This window comes from Rhinopithecus roxellana, chromosome 19, assembly GCF_007565055.1.
Source record: "Rhinopithecus roxellana isolate Shanxi Qingling chromosome 19, ASM756505v1, whole genome shotgun sequence".
NCBI classification, from domain to species: Eukaryota; Metazoa; Chordata; class Mammalia; order Primates; family Cercopithecidae; genus Rhinopithecus; species Rhinopithecus roxellana.
In genome coordinates this window covers 69,605,147-69,625,201 of record NC_044567.1, presented here as the reverse complement: position 1 = coordinate 69,625,201, position 20,055 = coordinate 69,605,147, and the positions used below count along the sequence as shown (strand labels likewise).

At 56.0% G+C, this 20,055-nt stretch overlaps 2 protein-coding genes across 6 annotated transcripts; one reads left to right on the top strand and one right to left on the bottom strand.

The window, feature by feature from the left end:
* The first annotated feature begins 5,576 nt into the window (after window positions 1-5,576).
* Window positions 5,577-10,701, top strand: PLSCR3 (phospholipid scramblase 3). Of its 5 annotated transcripts, none has more exons than XM_030923570.1 (8): window positions 5,577-5,980; window positions 6,186-6,367; window positions 6,636-6,871; window positions 6,961-7,003; window positions 7,094-7,314; window positions 7,577-7,666; window positions 9,646-9,807; window positions 9,999-10,701. In XM_030923570.1, exons 2-8 carry the CDS (start codon window positions 6,361-6,363, stop codon window positions 10,053-10,055), a joined length of 816 nt encoding a protein of 271 aa, XP_030779430.1. In that variant the 5' UTR covers window positions 5,577-5,980; window positions 6,186-6,360; the 3' UTR covers window positions 10,056-10,701. The 5 variants fall into 5 exon arrangements, with proteins under 5 accessions (XP_030779430.1, XP_010360639.1, XP_010360637.1 ...); XM_010362337.2 differs by having other exon boundaries at window positions 5,580-5,980; window positions 6,312-6,367; window positions 7,505-7,666; XM_010362335.2 differs by having other exon boundaries at window positions 5,581-5,980; window positions 7,505-7,666.
* On the bottom strand, window positions 10,662-18,185 carry TNK1 (tyrosine kinase non receptor 1). Its single transcript, XM_010362339.2, has 12 exons — window positions 17,931-18,185; window positions 17,700-17,770; window positions 17,404-17,595; window positions 17,156-17,311; window positions 16,759-17,042; window positions 16,256-16,526; window positions 14,379-14,473; window positions 13,874-14,038; window positions 13,570-13,649; window positions 11,723-12,021; window positions 11,544-11,639; window positions 10,662-11,456 (listed from the first exon to the last, which is right to left on the bottom strand). Exons 1-12 carry the CDS (start codon window positions 18,091-18,093, stop codon window positions 11,292-11,294), a joined length of 2,037 nt encoding a protein of 678 aa, XP_010360641.2. The 5' UTR covers window positions 18,094-18,185; the 3' UTR covers window positions 10,662-11,291.
* Window positions 18,186-20,055: the final 1,870 nt, after the last annotated feature.

Here is a 20,055-nt window from a genome sequence, read left to right as displayed (position 1 = left end):
ATCCCAGCACTTTGGGAGGCTGAGGCGGGCAAATCAAGACAACAGGAGTTTGAGACCAGCCTGGGCAACATGGTGAAACCCTGTCTCTACTAAAAATATAAAAAATTAGCTGGGCATAGTGGTGGGTGCCTGTAATCCTAGCTACTCGGGAGGCTGAGAGGCAGGAGAATCGCTTGAACCCGAGAGGCGGAGGTTGCAGTGAGCCAAGATCACACCATTGCACTCCAGCCCAGATGACAGAGTGAGACTCTGTCTCAAAAAAAAAAAAAAAAAAAAAGGCATACCTTCAGGCCAGTCGCAGCAGCTCACGCCTTGTAGTCTCAGCACCTATAATCCTGGGAGGCTGAGACAGGCAGATAACATGAGTCCAGGAGTTTGAGACGAGCCTGCCCAATATGGTGAAACACTGTCTCTACTAAAAATACAAAAATTAACTGGTGTGGTGGTGCATGGTGCTTGTAATCCCAACTACTTGGGTGCCTGAGGCATGAGGATTGCTTGAACCCAGGAGGCGGAGGTTGCAGTGAGCCGAGATCATGTCACTGCCCTCCAGCCTGGGCAACAAAGCAAGACCCTGTCTCAAAAAAGAAAAAAATGCATACCTTCAGAAAAATTAAGTATGCCCTCAATATATTATACAGATTGTACTATATAAAGCATACACAAAAATAGAAATTAAAAATGATGACACCTGGGTGCAGTGGTGTGCACCTGTAGTCTCACCTACTCAGGAGGCTGAGGCAGAAGGATCGCTTGAGGTTAGGGGTTTGAGACTAGTGTGCTAAGATCAAGCCTGTGAATAGCCACTGTACTCCAGCCTGGGCAACATAGCAAGACCCCATCTCAAAAAAAAAAGGAGTGACTTAAACTTTTCAGTGACTTACTATTGCATTGCAAATAGATTCCAAGTGCCATACCACTGTCTCCAAGGCCTGCACTGGCCATCCGGGCCTTGTGACTCTTTGTCACTACATGGCATCCATGTTGCCAACCCACCACATTTTCTTCTGCCTCAAGATTTTGAGCTGCTCTTTTCAGCCTGTTTCGCAGTTATTCTTTGTGCCCAGAATACCCTTCTACACTTTGTGCATGGTTAGTTTAGCTTCAATAGGATCGCCTTGGTGAAGCCTTCCAAATCTGAAGGGGCACACCCTCCACCCTCCAGCTGTTCCACTGCCTCCCTGTGCTTTTTCGTTTTGTTTGAGACAGGGTCTCACTTTGTCATCCAGCTGTAATTCAGTGGTGCCATAAGGAGTCACTGTAGTCTCCATCTCCCAGGCTCAAGCAGTTCTCTCACCTCGGCCTCCCGAGTAGCTGGGACTACAGGTGTATGCTACCATGCCTGGCATGCCTGTCTAAATATTACTTTTTTTTTTTTTTTTTTTTGAGACGGAGTCTTGCTCTGTCGCCCAGGCTGGAGTGCAGTGGTGCAATCTCGGCTCACTGCAAGCTCCGCCTCCCGGGTTTACGCCATTCTCCTGCCTCAGCCTCCCGAGTAGCTGGGACTACAGGCGCCCGCCATCTCGCCCGGCTAGTTTTTTGTATTTTTTAGTAGAGACGGGGTTTCACCGTGTTAGCCAGGATGGTCTCGATCTCCTGACCTCGTGATCCACCCGTCTCGGCCTCCCAAAGTGCTGGGATTACAGGCTTGAGCCACCGCGCCCGGCCTTTTTTTTTTTTTTGAGACGGAGTCTCGCTCTGTCGCCCAGGCTGGAGTGCAGTGGCCAGATCTCAGCTCACTGCAAGCTCCGCCTCCCGGGTTTACGCCATTCTCCTGCCTCAGCCTCCCGAGTAGCTGGGACTACAGGCACCCGCCACCACGCCCGGCTAGCTTTTTTTTTTGTATTTTTTAGTAGAGACGGGGTTTCACCGGGTTAGCCAGGATGGTCTCGATCTCCTGACTTCATGATCCGCCCATCTCGGCCTCCCAAAGTGCTGGGATTACAGGCTTGAGCCACCGCGCCTGGCCAGTTATTACTTTTTTTGTAGAGATGGGGGTCTTGCCGGGCGCGGTGGCTCATGCCTGTAATCCCAGCACTTTGGGAGGCTAAGGCGGGCAGATCACAAGGTCAGAAGTTCGAGACCAGCCTGGCCAGCATGGTGAAACCCCCATCTCTACTAAAAATACAAGAATTATCTCGGCATGGTGCTACTTGGAAGGCTGAGACAGGAGAATTGATTGAACCCAGGAGGTTCAAGAAAGAGATGAGATGGGGTCTCACCATGTTGGTTGCCTAGGCTAGTCACAAACTGCTAGGCTCAAGCAATCCTCCTGCTTCAGCCCCCTACCCAGTTACTTGGAAGGCTACAGTGGGAGAATAGCTACAGCTCAGGCATTCAAGAGCAGCGTGGGCAACATAGTGAGATGCTGTCTCTAAAAAAAAATAAAAATATCCCAGCACTTTGGGAGGCCGAGGCGGGCGGATGACCTGAGGTCAGGAGTTCAAGAACAGCCTGGCCAAAGTGGTGAAACCCCATCTCTACTAAAAATACAAAAATTAGCCAGGTGTGGTGGCAGGCACCTGTAATCCCAGCTACTTAGGAGGCTGAGGCAGGAGAATCGCTTAAACCTGGGAGGCCATTGCACTCCAGCCTGGGGAATGAGAGCTAAAACTCCATCTAAAATAATAATAATAATAAAATAATAATAATAATGTGGTGGTATATGCCTGTAGTCCCAGCTACTTGAGAGGCTGAGGCATGAGGATAACTTGAGCCTAAGAATTTTTTTTTTTTTTTTGAGATGGAGTCTCGCTCTGTCCCCCGGGCTGGAGTGCAGTGGTGCGATCTCGGCTCACTGCAAGCTCCGCCTCTCGGGTTCACGCCATTCTCCTGCCTCAGCCTCCTGAGTAGCTGGGACTACAGGCACCCGCCACCGTGCCCGGCTGATTTTTTTGTATTTTTAGTAGAGACGGAGTTTCACCGTGGTCTCAATCTCCCGACCTTGTGATCCGCCCGCCTCCGCCTCCCAAAGTGCTGGGATTACAGGCGTGAGCCACTGCGCCCGGCCTTTGTTTTGTTTTTGTTTGAGACGTAATCTTGCTCTGTTGCCCAGGCTGGAATGCAGTGATGCGAGCTCAGCTTGCTGCAGCCTCCACCTCCTGGGTTCAAGCGATTCTCATGCCTCAGCCTCCTGAGTAGCTGGAATTACAGGCATGTGCCATCACACCTGGATAATTCTTTTGTATTTTTAGTGGAGACAGGGTTTCACTGTGTTGGCCAGGCTGGTCTCAAACTCCTGATCTTCAGTGCTCTGCCTGCCTGGGCAGAGTAGGATTAGAGATGTGAAGTGCTGGAATTAGAGATGTGAGCCACTGTGCCTGTCCGAGCCTAGGAGTTTGAGGCTGCAGTGATCTCTGATGGTGCCACTACACTTCATCCTGGGTGACAAGAGCGAGACCTCAGTCTCATAAATAAATAAATAGGCTGGGTGTGATGGCCGACACCTATAATCTCAGCAATTTGGGAGGCTGAGGCAGGTGCACTGCTGGAGCCCAGGAGTTCAAGACCAGCCCAGGCAACATGGCAAAACCCCGTCTCTACAAAAAATACAAAAATTAGCTGGACATTGTGGCACATGCCTGTAGTCCCAGCTACTCGGGAGGCTGAGGTGGGAGGATGCCTTGATCCTGGGAAGCAGAAGTTGTAATGAGTGGAGATCATGCCACTGCATTCCAGCCTGGGCAACAGAGCAAGACACTGTCTCAATAAACAAATAAATAAATAAACAAACCCTCAGAGGGGACCTCCAGAGTGACCTAAAGGGGGTGGGTGCGGTGGCTCACGCCTGTAATCCCAGCACTTTGGGAGGCCAAGGTGTAAGGATCACTTGAGGCCAAGAGTTTGAGACCAGCCTGGCCAGCATGGTGAAACCCTGTCTCTACTAAACATACAAAAATTAGCCGGGCATAGTGGCTGTAGTCCTGGCTGCTTGGGAGGCTGAGGCAGAAGAATTGCTTGAGCCTGGGAGGTGGAGGTTGCAGTGATCCAAGATCGTGCCACTGCACTCTGGCCTGGGCGACACAGTGAGACTCTCAAAACAGAAAAACCAGAGTGACCCAAAGGTCCAGTGGCAGAGCCAAGGCTGGGCCTGCAGGCTCCTTCCTCCCAGTTCACTGCTCTCACTGCATTTCCATCCTTCATCTCAGGTGGCATCTAGGGCCCAGGGGGAACCTCCACATGGCGAACCACTGTTGCAGTACGTCTCACATCTCTTCTCTGTCCAGACCCTCCAACACTTCCCATCTCAGGGTATAATTCAGTGAACTAAAAGGCCATGTGTGATCTGGCCTCCTGTGACCTCTCTGACCTTCCCCTTGTTAACTCCATTCCAGTCTTACTGGTCTTCTGCCTCAGGACCTTTGCCCTTGCTGTTCCCTCTGCCTGAAACACTTACCCAGTAATCTGCACAGCTCAGTCCCTCACCTCCTTTAGGTTCTGGGTCAACTATCGCCTTCTTTTTTTTTGAGACAGTCTTGCTCTGTCCCCAGGCTGGAGTGCAGTAGCAAGATCTCGGCTCACTGCAACCTCCGCCTCCCAGGTTCAAGTGATTCCCCTGCCTCAGCCTCCTGAGTAGCTGGGACTACAAGTGCCCGCCACCACACCTGGCTAATTTTTTTTGTATTTTAGTAGAGACGGGGTTTCACCATGTTGGCCAGGATGGTCTCCATCTCCTAACCTCGTGATTCACCCGCCTCGGCCTCCCAAAGTGCTGGGATTACAGGTGTGAGCCACCGCGCCCGGCCTAACTATTGCCTTATTGGTGATGCGTTCGTAGCCTGACCTTATTTATTTATTTATTTAGAGATGGAGTCTCGCTGTGTTGCCCAGGCTGAAGTGCAATGGCGTGATCTGGGCTCACTGCAACCTCTGCCTCGCGGGTTCAAGAGATTCTTCTGCCTCAGCCTCCCGCGTAGCTGGGACTACAGGCGCCCGCCACCACGCCCGGCTAATTTTTGCATTTTCAGTAGAGATGGGTTTTCGCCATGTTAGCCAGGCCTGGTCTCAAACTCCTGACCTCAGGTGATCCGCCCATCTCTGCCTCCCAAAGTGCTGGGATTACAGGCATGAGCCACCGCGCCCCGCCACGATCTTTCTAAAACACACATTTGAACTTCTTTGTTCTAAAAATGTCTCGGTGGACTCCTTGCTGCCCGTGGGGCCAAATCCCAGCTTCCGCACAACCCGCCGTGTATGTGGACTGCACTCTGTCTCTAAACTCATCTCTTGCGCCACTGAGCGAGTGCTCCCCAAGGCCAGGACTGGTCCTGGCTTAGGATCCAGTCGAAGAGACTCGTCTAGGGGGTCTTTTCTGACCGCGCGTCCTCCTCTGGCCCTCTAGGAGGCCTGAGCACGCTCACTGACACCGTTTGGCGGCTTGTCACCTGCGTGGCTTGGGCACTTGCAGAAACTGCTGTTGCTGCGAGGTGCCCGTGTGGGTCACCGCTGCGCCAGGGAGAGAAGACGGCGAGGTCGCCCCTGGGAGGCAGAAGGCGAGCCAGGAGCCAGTCCTGGAAGCCAATGAGTGAGTGTGAAGGGTGTTCCGCTGCGTCAGCGAGGCCCGACCGCCCTTGGGAGGAGGAGCCCAGGGGCCAGCGCGGCGCTGGCCGCCCTCGCCTCCCACCAAGGGCGCTGAGCACGCACGCCGCCGATCTGGCGGGGTTCGCGGGGCCCGGGCCCAGCCGCCGCCTCCCACAGGCGCTCCTACTCTCCGGGCATCTGCAGTCCGAGCGGAAGGGGCGGGAACGCCGGCGACGCTGAGGAGCAAAGCACACGCTCGGCTTCCCGGGGCAGCGGACGGCCTCCTTCTTCCCCGCACAGACTCACCGCCCAGGAGGGGGCGGGCACGGCGGGTCGGGGGGCGGGGCCGGGGTCGGGGGGCGGGGCCGGCGTCCGAGCTCCGGCCCGCCTCCGCCTCCGCCTCCGCCAGCTCCTGTGAGCCGCCGAGTGCTAGGCACCCGGGCTGTTCTGGGGGCTCCAGGTGAGCGGGGGCACAGAGGGGTCAGGGAGACCGCCCTTGAGGTGGGGCTGTTGGTCTGACTGCCGGTCCATCTGTCCTGCCGTCCGCCCACAACCTCCTCTGCAGGATGGGAGAACAAAGGGAGGGGGCGGTTCTGGGGCCCCCGAGGGAATCCTGGGTCCCAGGTACCCAGCCCCGCCCGCTGACACTTGGGTTTCTCCCCGAGTCAGAGGCGCCGCCCAAGAGACCCTGGGCCGGCGCTGGGCGCAGCTGCCTCTCCGCGTTTGCCTGTCCGTCTTTGTGTCTGTCTCTGTGTCTGTCTGGCTATCTCCGAGTTTGCCTCCGCTTCCAGAACTAAGCCACCCAGACACCATCATCCCGAAACCTCAAGCCCTTCTCCCATGGCAGGTAAGTGTGCGCGCAAGTCCGGGGGTCTCCGTTATCCCCCCACGGACTTGAGAGCCGGGTGCGAACACATCTTCCCGGAATGTGCTCGGACTGGCTGGGTGGGGCCCCTCCCTTCCTTCCGGGGAACCTCCACCCTGCTCCCCTGCCCCATCTTTCTCTGCGTCTTGCCACCACGTTTCTCCTGAAGCCTTGCGACCCATGGGCTGAAGAATAAGGGGATGAGGCCGTGGGTCCCTTTCTCATCTATCCTGCCCCCACCGCTTTACAGGCTACTTGCCCCCCAAAGGCTACGCCCCTTCGCCCCCACCTCCCTACCCTGTCACCTCTGGGTACCCGGAGCCGGCGCTACATCCTGCCCCCGGACAGGCGCCAGTGCCCGCCCAGGTACCTGCCCCAGCTCCCGGCTTCGCCCTCTTCCCCTCGCCCGGTCCCGTAGCCTCGGGGTCTGCTGCTCCCTTCTTGCCACTGCCTGGGGTGCCTTCCGGCCTCGAATTCCTGGTGCAGGTGAGTGGGAAGGAGTGAGGGAGGATGACTGGGAGGGGACCTGGGCGTCCAGATGGGCCAGCTGATGTGCGCGCCGCCCCTCTTTCCAGATTGATCAGATTTTGATTCACCAGAAGGCTGAGCGAGTGGAAAGTGAGTAGAAGGAGTGGGAGGTTGGACCTCATGATGGTGGGCTCCTGGGCGCGCGAGGCTCTCTAAGTCTCCCCGTGTCACCCCGGGCAGCGTTCCTAGGCTGGGAGACCTGTAACCGCTATGAACTGCGCTCTGGGGCCGGGCAGCCCCTGGGTCAGGCGGCCGAGGAGAGCAACTGCTGCGCCCGTCTGTGCTGTGGCGCCCGCCGGCCGCTGCGTGTCCGCCTGGCCGACCCCGGGGACCGCGAGGTGCTGCGTTTGCTCCGCCCGCTGCACTGTGGCTGCAGCTGCTGCCCCTGTGGCCTCCAGGAGGTGGGAGGAGGAAAGGGGCCGGGAGGGCGGGCCTTGGTAGGGCGGGACAATGATGAGGTCCACCTGAGATGAGGCCTGGATCAGGTGGGAGTGGGCAGGTGGGGATGGGAGGTTTAGTGAGGGCCAAGTAGACACATGATAGAGCTGGGACCCCTGCCTCCGCAGTGACCCTGTCTGCTTCCCACTCCAGATGGAAGTACAGGCTCCCCCAGGTACCACTATCGGCCACGTGCTACAGACCTGGCATCCCTTCCTCCCCAAGTTCTCCATCCAGGATGCCGATCGCCAGACAGTCCTGCGAGTGGTGGGGCCCTGCTGGACCTGTGGCTGTGGCACAGACACCAACTTTGAGGTATCAGGAATACTAGAGGTTCTTGGGACCTTCGTAAACCTAGATGATGCTTCCATGAGGCAGGGTGGTTAACACTAAGGTCAAGACCCTGAGCTCATCAATCCAAATCCACTGTGACTCCGACCACATTTGCAGCATTCCTCCATTTGGAAATAGAATGGCCCCGTGGTCTTATAAAAGCATAATAATGAGGATTTCATCTTCAGGAGCAATGTTGATTATTACACGTGGCCCTGAGATGGGCAGAAAAAAAAAATCTAAGGCCAGCCTGGATTTGGGGTGAAGGATGCTTAAGTCTGTGTGGGCTGGGCCCATGTGGCTGCTGTGTATGAGTTTGTGAGCCCAGGCCCTGGAGCAAGCACGATTTTAACATGTTAACATCCTGTGGCCTGCCCTGCTAAAGTAGAATCCACATGCCCCTGCCATTCTGAAATCCAATATATCCTTCTCACTGTGTATTCCTGTCACCAACCTGGAAGCTGGAGATCCCAAGTGGTGAGAATTTCAGAGAAAGGTGAGGCCTGGAAAGCACCTTGGTTTCTAGAAGACAGACCCTTGAGTTCTTTTTTTTGTTTTGTTTTTTTGTTTTGAGACGGAGTCTTGCTCTTGTTACCCAGGTGGGAGTGCAATGGCATGATCTCAGCTCACCACAATCTTCGCCTCCCAGGTTCAAGCAATTCTCCTGCCTCAACCTCCTGAGTAGCTGGCATTACAGGCATGTGCCACCATGTCCGGCTAATTTTGTATTTTTAGTAGAGATGAGGTTTCTCCATGTTGGTCAGGCTGGTCTCAAACTCCTGACCTCAGGTGATCCACCCGCCTCAGCCTCCCAAAGCGCTGGGATTACAGGCATGAGCCACTGCACCCTGCCGACCCTTGAGTTCTTTAAGGGATAATTCCTTGTGCAGATAAGGGAAAAACAACGGGTATAATCCAGTAGACTTTCCAACGCTTCTAATGAGGTACCCTACCTAAGGTTACTTTGCAAAAATGAGTCACCTTGGTAGCCAGAGGGAGATTCCGTGATGGGAACCAGTTGGGAATAAGATGTAATAACTGTGTGATCCCCGGCTGGGAATGGATAGGCTGTGGGGTTCTCATAGGGCCAGTGTCCCTTTTACATAATTATAAATGATCCATACTTGAGGCTGCACCCTTAGGACCACGGCAGGAAGTGCCCCAGAGCTGTAGGACAGTGCAGGAAGGGGATGGGAATGACACAAAAGGAAATCACTCCAGTTCTAATCCCGGAGAATGAGCACAGGAAAAGGACCAGGAAGTCACGGGGAGTAACTACCCACATTGGCAGGGCCTGTTGCTGTGTGGCTCAGAGAAGCCAGTGGAAATTGTGGTCCTCAAAGGCTACTTACTGCTGCCCCTCCCCACAGTAGATAGGTGTGTATCCCCTCTAGATGTGGCTCTCATGCAGTGCTGGGCAAGGCCCTCCCCTACTTTGCAGATTAGAGAAAAGGTACTCTTTGGGGTAGACAGCCTTCTAGGAGACTTCTTGGCTGGTGAAGTACAGCCAGGATTCTGGTAGCTTTCCTTGCCCTTTTGGCCAGGTTACTTTGTGCAGGGCATAAACTATGCCAATTGTGGGTGGCAGGGGCATTGGGAACCAGAGCAAACCTAGCAAACAGCCATACCCTAAGGGGGTTGGATTATATCATGCTTCCATTTCTCCCACCACTGATGTTCAGTTATGTCATGCATTGCCTTTGGATAGCAGCAGCTCTGAGTCTGAATCCTAATTTTGGGTATAGACTCACAGCGTGATCTAGAGTGCCTCAGTTTCCCCAGCTGTCATACTCTGTGATGGGAACCAGTTGGGAAAGCAATCACTGGGTGACCTCTAGAGGGGAAGATTCACTGAGTGGAGACCCTGCAAATCCATACATGCGACTGTGGGAGTGAGACTGGAGCAGGTGAGACTGGCTGCCTCCTCCTTAGTTGGGTCCTTCCTCCCTCCCGGCTAACAGGTGAAGACTCGGGATGAATCCCGCAGTGTGGGCCGCATCAGCAAGCAGTGGGGAGGCCTGGTCCGAGAAGCCTTCACGGATGCAGATGACTTTGGCCTACAGTTTCCGCTGGACCTGGATGTGAGGGTGAAGGCTGTGCTGCTGGGAGCCACGTTCCTCATTGTGAGTTGGCTGCTCCTGCCCCCACCTCCTGCCTGTCCTTTGCTGTTATTCGAAGCTTTATGCATTACCTGGCCTCTTGCTAGGGGAAAGTCAGGGATAGGTGTTGTGGGGGTTGAGGTTCCAGAGCTGGCCTGTGACAGCCGAGCTGGCTGGCCCAGCCGGATCTCCCGTTGACAGTGGCCTCCTCTTAGGACTACATGTTCTTTGAGAAGCGAGGAGGCGCGGGGCCTTCTGCCGTCACCAGTTAGAGGCCACCATGGTGTGAGGAGACCATCACCTCGACGAGAACTCCAGATGGTTGCCTGCACTGGCCCCTCCTCCGGGTGGCCCCTTTCCTCCATGTACACTGCAGGGGACAGAAGGGGGCCCCCACCCCTACCCTACTCCCTGGCCTCCTGCCCCTGTGGTACCCAAGGAGGGGTATGTATGAGAGCCCCTCTCCTGCTACCTCCCACCATTGTCCCAGCAGTCCCTTGGCACACAGGCATATCAGCTTTCACGCTTTCCCCACGCACTCCCTCCCACCCCCTTCCAGGGCCTCTGCTCCAAAGGAGGCCTCTGGAACCCAGGACTCTGGGGTTTTACAAGAGGGCTGGGGTGGGGAAGGGCAAGCTGCACCAAAGATGGTGGACATAGCCACCCCCCCCAGCATCTGCTTGGCCAATTAGTTCAGCCTCAGACCATGGCACTTCAACGGGGTTTCCACCTCCCCATCAACAGCTGCAGGGGGACCCCAGTGCCAACTTCCTCTCCCACTAGGGCCCTGCCCTCAGCTGGTGCTTGCTGCGATTCCTGTGCCTTATGTAACCGCCCTTCCTTCCCTTGCCCTAGGAAAAAGGCTGCATCTTTATATGTTACATTCATATAAACTTTGTAACTTTTTGGACATTGAAAGATGCATGTAATAGGGGAGGGTAGAAGGAGTTGATATGGGAAAAAACAAAGGGGAATGTGAGAGCTGGGCTGGGGCAGGGGCTAGCCCATCTCATAATCCATACTACCAGCATCAAATGTCCTTGAGTTCAAGAGAGTAATCGTCATCACCCACGATGGCCCTGGACCAAATGAAGGCAGTTTGGGCCTATACCCCAAGTCAATATGGCGGCTTCCATCATCCAGGATGGCTGCCCCACAGAGTCCAGTGTGGTAGCTGACGGCAGTTCAGGATGGCTGTTCGCATGGTCCAGTGTGACCCCTTGATCCTCTAGTGAGTAGAAGCTTCCTCTGGATATGATGTACAGCAGCTCTTTTCCTCCAAGTCCTCTTGTTTGAGAATGTAGTGGGCAGACTAGATCCTTCTTGGCCGAGCCAAAGGAGCTTCAGCCTTCAGAAGCCAAGGAGCATAGGAGGGAGGAGACATTTGCCAGTGCCCAACCCTGGGCTCCTCCTCCACGTGCCTATAGCAGGTAGGATCTCCCCAGGTGGAAAGTCTACCCCCGTCAGGACCTTGTTCTGGTTCTGTTTAGTCCCACGTGGCCAGGCCCTCAGGGGCCTAGGCTTTTCATGCTGGTGTCCGTGCCCGCAGAAGCTGAGCTCAGGGCCTGGCTAGGACAGTAGCGGCTGGCAGCTGAGAGGTCCCACTGGTAATGCTCCAGGATGCGCCGGCAGTCAGCTCTGGACCGGCTACTCAGGTGGAAGAGCTGGTCTACCTGTGGAAGCAGGAGGGTGGGCTGCAGCTGACTGCCAGGTTGCAGGGGCAGGAGAGGAGGGACCCCAAGAGAAGGGACTGGCTTTACCTTGAGGTTCCGGATGGCAGAAACCACATCTCCGCCAGTGGCTCCTAGTGCTGTCTGGCACTCCTGGTGGGTGACCCCATGCACACTCAGCTCCACCTGTAACAGACAAAGCCCCACTCAGGCCCCTGCCCCTGCCTGTAGCCCCTTGTGGCCACCAGGCCATTTCAGTGAGACCTCACCTCCATAATCTTCCTCCGCAACTCAGGATCAGGCAAGAGGCCTCCAGAGAGGGCGGCGGCTTTACCGGCTCCAGGCGCTCCCATGGGGAGATTGTGTGGGGGTTTTTTTTTGGGCCAGGGAAGCCTCTCCCTCGGGGGCTGGCTGGGCTGAGGAGAGCTAGAGGATAAAGGTGGGCGTGGAGGCAGGCCAGGGGGTCCTTGGGGCACAGCTCTGGCTTGTCGAATTTCAGGGGGGCTTGAACCACCCCCTGTGGGGCGAGGACCCAGGGACAGAACTGACTCCAGACTCCTGGAAATGCCTGCACAGTTGAGAAAGAAACAACTTGATCTCGTCTCGCTGCAGCCTCCACCTCCTGGGCTCAAGCGATCCTCCCACCTCAGCCTCCCGAGTAGCTGTGACTACAGGTGCATGCCACTATGACTGGCTAATTTTTGTATTTTTGTAGAGACAGGGTTTCGGCACATTGCCCAGACTGGTCTCAAACTCCCGGACTCAAGCCATCCGCCCACCTTGGGCTCCCAAAGTGCTGGGATTACAGGCGTGAGCCACCATGCCTGGCCCCACTCTCTGTCTTCATCTGTGTGGAGCTGGATGGTTTTGCAAGCATTTGCAGATGAGCTAGCCAGCCCTGTCCCTGGGTGGTTCATGTGTCAGGTGAGACAATGAGACAGATGTGCAAATGGACACCAAGGCCTAGGCAGAGGGCCCAGAGTGTGGAGGTGCTCTACAGTAGGGAAGGCAGCAGGGCTTCCTGTCTTTTAAGATTCCACAGGCCAGGCGCAGTAGCTCAAGCCTGTAATCCCAGCACTTTGGGAGGCCGAGACGGGCGGATCACAAGGTCAGGAGATCGAGACCATCCTGGCTAACCCGGTGAAACCCCGTCTCTACTAAAAAATACAAAAAACTAGCCGGGTGAGGTGGCGGGCGCCTGTAGTCCCAGCTACTCGGGAGGCTGAGGCAGGAGAATGGCGTAAAACCCGGGAGGCGGAGCTTGCAGTGAGCTGAGATCTGGCCACTGCACTCCAGCCTGGGCGACAGAGCGAGACTCCGTCTCAAAAAAAAAAAAAAAGATTCCACAGTAGGCCAGGCGCAGTGGCTCACACCTGTAATCCCAGCACTTTAGGAGGCCGAGGTGGGTGGATCAGGAGGTCAGGAGATCGAGACCATCCTGAAAAACACAGTGAAACCCCGTCTCTACTAAAAATACAAAAAAATTAGCCGGGCGTGATGGCGGGCGCCTGTAGTCCCAGCTACTCAGGAGGCTGAGGCAGGAGAATGGCATGAACCCGGGAGGCAGAGCTTGCAATGAGCCGAGACCGCGCCACTGCACTCCAGCCTGGGCAACAGAGCGAGACTCTGTCTCAAGAAAAAAAAAAAAAAAAAAAGATTCCATAGTATAGGGCTGGGTGCAGTGGCTCACGCCTGTAATCCCAGCACTTTGGGAGGCCAAGGCGGGCAGATCACCTGAGGTCGGGAGTTCAAGGCCAACCTGGGCAACATGGTGAAACCTCATCTCTACTAAAAATACAAAATTAGCCGGGCGTGGTAGCGCATGCCTGTAGTCCCAGCTAGTCGGGAGGCCGAGCCAGGAGAATTGCTTGAACCCGGGAGGTAGAGGTTGTGGTGAGCCAAGATCACGCCACTGCACTCCAGCCTGGGCAAAAAGAGTGAAACTCTGTCTCAAAAAAACAAAAACAAAAAAAGATTTCACCGTATAGCTAGGATGCCAGTAGACAGAATTCAGAGGAAGGAAATAATAGATGCAAGGGCATGGATCAGGGCAGGGGGTCGGAATTGACGGGCTGGTCTTGATCTCCTCAGAGACTCTGGAGTCCACCACACCCACCTTTCATCCTCTCCAGGGGCACGTTTCTCCTCTGGCCCCGTGCTGGGGGCACATCCCAAAGATTTGCCTTCTTTCTGTCTCTGTCGGAGAGGGATCCAGTTCGTCCTCCACACCAACCCTCCCCACCCCACAGATCAATACACCCTCCCAAAAAAACTCACGGGGGAACCTAGGAGACCCAGCGCCCAGGGTGGAGGCTGTAGCTTCATTCTGGTCCTGTCCCCAAGCTTCCTTTCCAGAGAATCTCCTGGACTTCATCAGTTTTCCCAGCCCACCCCTGTCCCCCACCCTTTCAGGTCCTCACCCATCTATGCTTCCTGGGTGTTGATCTCCCCGGGCAGGGGTGCCTCTGTGAACTGGACGGGTGACTGGCAAGCCCCCCGCATCTGCCAGCGTCACCGCTGAGGCTGGGAAGCTGCCCACTTTGAAGGTGCGACCATTCTGGCCCTTCCAGATTGTGGAGTCGGGGCTGTGGAAAGAGGAGCTGGTCAATGGGATAGGCATAAGGGCAAGAGTTAGGGCTGGGCCCTGGCCCACAGTCAGCTCACCACTAGGCTATGTGCCTTGGAGCTGCATCTGCCTAGAGGAAGGGAAGCATTTCCCCTAATGCAATAAGGCTCTATGGGCCAGCAGTGGCTCCAGCAGGGAGGCCAGGACCATGCTGGAGCTTTCAGGACCCAGTGGGGAGAGGAGATGAGACAGAAGATCAGGGTTAAGGAGCTGGAGAGAAGCAGAGAAGGAAGGGATCAGGAATGAGGTTGGGAGGGTATCCTCCTCCTGAGGATGCTTGGGAGGTACGGGACTGTCACCTGCCCTCGATGACTGTGATGGGGTCACCAGTCTCCATCCTCAGGGCGCCTGGCTCTGTGACATCCCTCACACAGCATCCTTCCGAAGGCCAGGCCTGTGGAGACAGGAGGAAAAGGTGGCTGGGCTTGTGGCCTGAGTCAGAAAGGTAATATGGGAGCAGGAAGAAAGAAAAACCCCACTCTGTATGTCATCTGTGCTGGGCCCAAGGTGGGAATCTCCCTGTCCCCCAGTCGTAATTCAGTGAGGGAGGCAGACCTGGATCCCATGACAAACAGGTCAGGGCTCAAGGAGCAAGCAAGGGCCCTAGCTCTACCTAGGGGGACTAACAGGAGCATCATCCTGTACACTGCTTTCACTCCTCATCTAGGCCCGTCAGAGCAGCCTCCCAAGCCCCTCTGGGAAATGTCCACTCCTCTGCAGCCTCACTGCCTCTACCCTCACCCAGACCTCTTCATCTTCCTTCTGCTTCACAGCCACTGTTGCCTACCTGGTCTCCCAGCCTCAGCATCATCCCTCTAATCCATTCTTGCGCCACACCAGAGTGCCATCACGGGCAGAGTGGCTTGTAACTCCCTTGCTTAGTAGGCTTCCCTGGCTCCCAAATGCCTTCAGAATAAACACTAAACTTTAGTGGTAGAGTGTAGCAGCTTAGGGAACAGCTCTGAAGTCAAATTGACTGGCTCAAATCCCAACTCCTCCACTTACCATGTGACTTTAGGTAACTCTCAGTGCCTCAACTGCCCATCAGTAACATGGAGATAATAATAATTACCTCATCCAGGCCGGGCATGGTGGCTCATGCATGTAATCCCAGCATTTTGGGAGGCCGAGGCGGGTGGATCAATCGAGGTCAGGAGTTCGAGACCAGCCTGGCCAACATGGTGAAACCTCATCTCTACTAAAAATACAAAAATTAGCCAGGCATGGTGGCAGGCGACTGTAGTTCCAGCTACTCAGGAAGCTGAAACAGGAGAATTGTTTGAACCCGGGAGGTGGAGGTTGCAGTGAGCCAAGATCCCACCATTGCACTCCAGCTAGGGTGACAGAGCAAGACTCTGTCTCAAAAGAAAATAATAATAACAATAATAATTACCTCATCCAATGGTTGAGAGCATTAAATGAGCGAATCTGCATACACGCCCACGTAAAGCTCACAGTGCAGTGTCCTGCACAGGTCAAGTGCTCTACGTGTTAGCTTAACACACTTTGCAAAGCCCTCCATGACACAGCTCCTGCTCACTCTGCTGCCTCATTATTTTTTTTTTTGAGATGGAGTTTCGCTCTTTTTGCCCAGGCTGAAGTGCAATGGCGCAATCTTGGCCCACCACAACCTCTGCCTCCCGGGTTCAAGCGATTCTCCTGCCTTAGCCTCCCGAGTAGCTGGGATTACAGGCATGCACCACCACGCCCAGCTGATTTTGTATTTTTTAGTAGAGACGGGGTTTCTCCATGTTGGTCAGGCTGGTCTTGAACTCCCGACCTCAGGTGATCTGCCCACCTTTGCCTCCCAAAGTGCTGGGATTACAGAGGTGAGCCACCGTGCCCCGGCCTGCGGCTTCATTACTTCTATTTCCCCCTCCCACACTGAGTCCTTCTCTTCCTCTGCCTGTCAACATGACTGTAACTGAGTGCTGTCTCCTGTATGCCCCTTTTCTGGCCCAGACACAGACCCCAGCCTTTCAGTCTGCATCTGTGTATCCCCAAGTTGCCTCCTCAGGGCTCTGATCTCCCTGCAGGTAGGGACTGCATCTGTTTTGCTCAGAGCTGAATCCCAGAGCCCAGCACAGGCACCTGGATATGTTAGTCCTTGCATGGAACCCTGGGAGAAGGAATGGAGGGAAGAGGGACTGTATCTGGTGAGGTAGGGGGTTCCCACCTCTTGCAGCAGCCCCTCCAGGTGGGAAAAGCTAGGCCGGTCAGCAGGGTGGGGGGCCCAGCAGCGCAAGGCGAGGGAGTAGAGGGCCCTGGAGCAGACGGGAGGCCTAGGCAGCCTGGCTCTGTCCTCCAGCCGCTGCAGGATGAGGTACGGTGGGACCCCGGCCCAGGGTTCCTCGCCCCCGGAGAACATCTCCCACAACGTCACCCCAAACATCCACACGTCCGAGGCAGAAGAGAAGGCTCCGTGGCGCAGGCTCTCTGGAGCACACCTGCGGAAGGAAGTGGAGCTGAAAGGGGCCGGACACGTGCTCCTCGGCGGCTCACCTTCCACGGAGCACCCCGGAGTGCTCCCATCTTTCACAAAAGTCCTCTTTTCCTAGGAGGATAACCCTTCTGGTCCCAGCTTCCCTCAGAAGCCCGGCCCCCTCCGATCTCCCTCGGCTGCTGCCCTCCGGATTCGCCCGGCTCAGAGTCCGATCCCCCCGTGGGCCCCGCGCTCACCATGCGTAGGGGATGGGGCGGGGCCCGCCCATGACGTAGCGGCCCCGGGTGCCGCCCAGAGGCCGCACCAGCCCGAAGTCAGCCACCTTGATGGTGCGCGGCGACGCCAGCAGCAGGTTGCGCGTAGCGAGGTCTCGGTGCACCAGCCCACGGGCCCCCAGGTACACCATGGCTCCCGCCAATTGCCGCAGGAAGAGGCAGAGCAGGGACACGGGCAGCGGGGGTGTCGGGGCCGAGGCCGTTAAGCGCGCGTGCAGGGAGCCCAGTGGCGCCAGCTCCATCACCTGCAGGAGGGAGCACCGCGCCGCGTGAGCCGGACCCACTGGTCCCAGCTTCCCTCCTGCCGCACTCTCCTGCCGCACGGCTGTCCCGGGAACCAGCGGCTGGATCTGCTCACCATCTGCAGAGGCTGGCCCAGTACAAGGCCGTGCAGACGCAGCACGTGTGGGTGCTCCAAGTTCATCATGACCGATACCTCTCGCAGGAAGTCCCCCAGTTCTGTGCCCATCGGGCCTTCGGGACCTACCCGGAGGGACTTGACAGCCACTGGGACCTGGAGGTGGGGGGAAGCAACTTTAGGCATTGTGGGCATGAAGAACAGAGGGGACAGCTGGCCTGGATGAAGTGGGCTCCCTCGACACTCACACTCTTGCCATTGGGCAGCGTCCACAGCCCTCGGTGCACCACACCGAAGCAGCCCGAACCCAGCAGCTCCCCTCTGCAAACAGCACCCTCTGGGATCAGACACTTTAGGCCCCCCTCTGGCTCAGGGAGGTGCGTTGGGCTGTCCGAGGGCAGGGTGGGCTCCTTGTGCTCAGGGGCTAAACCTCCAAGGATCTGAAACAGGGATGGGAAATCCAGTATGCAGAGCCCTGCAGCCCCCTCCCTGCCCCTCAAGCCACCTCATTCCCAGGCCCAAGCTGCCCACCCAGAACACACACCTTGTAGACCCAGTTCTTAGACTTAGGCCCGGAACGTAGCCTTTTCAGAGCTTCGGACAGTCTGCGCTGGGCTGTGGGAGGCCAGAATCAGGGCTGGGGTGGAGGTGGGGGTGGGGAAGAGTGCGGAGAGACTTACAGGGAAGAAAAGGGCTGGCAGAGGGTTGTGGTGGGGGAAGGCAACTGATAGGCTGTGGACAGAGACACCAGGGCCTCGGGGCAGGGGTCTCTCACCAGGCCGGCCCATGCCAATGCCGTCCAGGTCCTCAGGCTTTACAAAGTCGAAGTGCTCTGGCCGAGTGACATTAAGCTCCTCAAGGATGGGCCAGTAAAACTGGGCCAGCTGGATGTCCCGGAGCAGCTTCAGTAGCCACAGGGAGCCGGCCTCAGGAAGCATGTCCGGAGAAGGAGTCCCGAAGGATGAACACTCTCCTTCAGATGTTCAGCCCAGGGTAGGCCCTAGAGAGACCGGGTCTCCAGCTCCACCTGCACATCATCAGAAACACTCAGGTACAGAGGGAGGGACACAGCAGAGACAGCCAGGATCCCTGCCACTCACACACACAAATACCAGGTAGAACATTCCCCGTGCCCACGGCATCTGGGTACTCTGTCCCTTCACCTCTGAGTAACCTGCCCTGCTCACACCTGCAATTTTAGCATGCTGCCTGCTCCTACTACAGACTCCAGGTGTGTTACCATCCTGACTCTGAAATATCATGACACATCATCCACCCGGACACCCAGAAACACTCCCCTTTTAGACCTCACTCATACACAGCTGAGACATCTCCCTTCCTCCAACATGAGACATGTTTGCCTGCCACACACACTACAGATGCCCAGATATGACAACCACATCATACCTCAGGCATGTAGGTAGAGCACACACACACACACGAAGGTACACTGCCTCCCACACACTGCCACACACACACTGAGACCTACAGATATACTGCAAAACATGGCCGAGGCTCCCAAATACATGTCCTCCTTTTTTTTTTTTTTTTTTTGAGACGGAGTCTCGCTCTGTCACCCAGGCTAGAGTGCAATGGCACGATCTCAGCTCACTGCAAGCTCCACCTCCCGGGTTCATGCCATTCTCCTGCCTCAGCCTCCCATGTAGCTGGGACTCCAGGTGCCTGCCATCACTTACGGCTAATTTTTTGTATTTTTAGTAGAGACGGGGTTTCACTGTGTGAGCCGGGATGGTCTTGATCTCCTGACCTCGTGATCTGCCCGACTCGGCCCCCCAAAGTGTGTCCTCTTTTTTTTTTTTTTGTGATAAGTCTCGCTCTCTCATCTAGGCTGGAGTGCAGTGGCGTGATCTCGGCTCGCTGCAACCTCTGCCTCCCGGGTTCAAGCAATTCTTCTGCCTCAGTCTCCTGAGTAGCTGGGACTACAGGCACGTGCCACCATGCCCAGCTATTTTTTGTATTTTTAGTAGAGACAGGGTTTCACCATATTGGCCAGGCTGGTCTTGAACTCCTGACCTTGTGATCCGCCCACCTCGGCCACCTAAAGTGCTGGGATTACAGGCGTGAGCCGCCGCACCTGATCGATATATGTTCTCTTAACGCTGAGACATTCCAGCATGCGGCCACAAAACGCCCAGGCTCATCCATGTCCTTCCATGAGATGTTCCTTGTACATACATGTCATATCCATGGGACACAGCAGTTCACTGCCTCCGAACACCTAGATACGCTGCCCCACACGACTGAGACACAAAGGTCCACATGAACACAACACAGAGACATCGAGGCACAGTGTGCACACAGCATACTGAGCTATAGGGGCATAGGGCCGCCTCAAGCCAAAAGAGGTCCAGGGTCCTTGCCTCTCCTCCACCGGAGGCAGCAACATTTGAAATCAAATCAGGCACTTGTGATGGCCGCTAGGCTTAGGTGCTGCCTATGGAGTCACTGAGGCTGTCAGGTACACAGTCCCACACCTACCTGAACTCAGCCCCAGGCACAGATCCCTGCCGGCAGCCTGAGTCACTAGGTCTAACTTGGCTTCAAAGCAACTCCACCAACCTTTGTTAAATAAGGCTCTGGGCCTCTGGATACTGGCAGCCTGCTCACACTTTCCTTAATACACACCTGGACCCGTCCTTTCCCCTACAATATAAGCAAGGAGGAAGAGGATCGAGGCTGGGCCTAGCTGGAAACGCGCAGGTGGGCTCAGAACCGGGCGCGAGCGGGGGTTGGGTTGGGAAGGAGAAAGCCCAGGACCCTGGGGGACCCGGCCGTGCGCGCTCGGTGGGAAGTAGGGAGCGCAGGAGAAGGGAGACAGGAGGAAGCGCGGCTGCGGAAGGGAAGGACGTAGAAGGGGACAGGCCCAGCGCCTCCGGGAC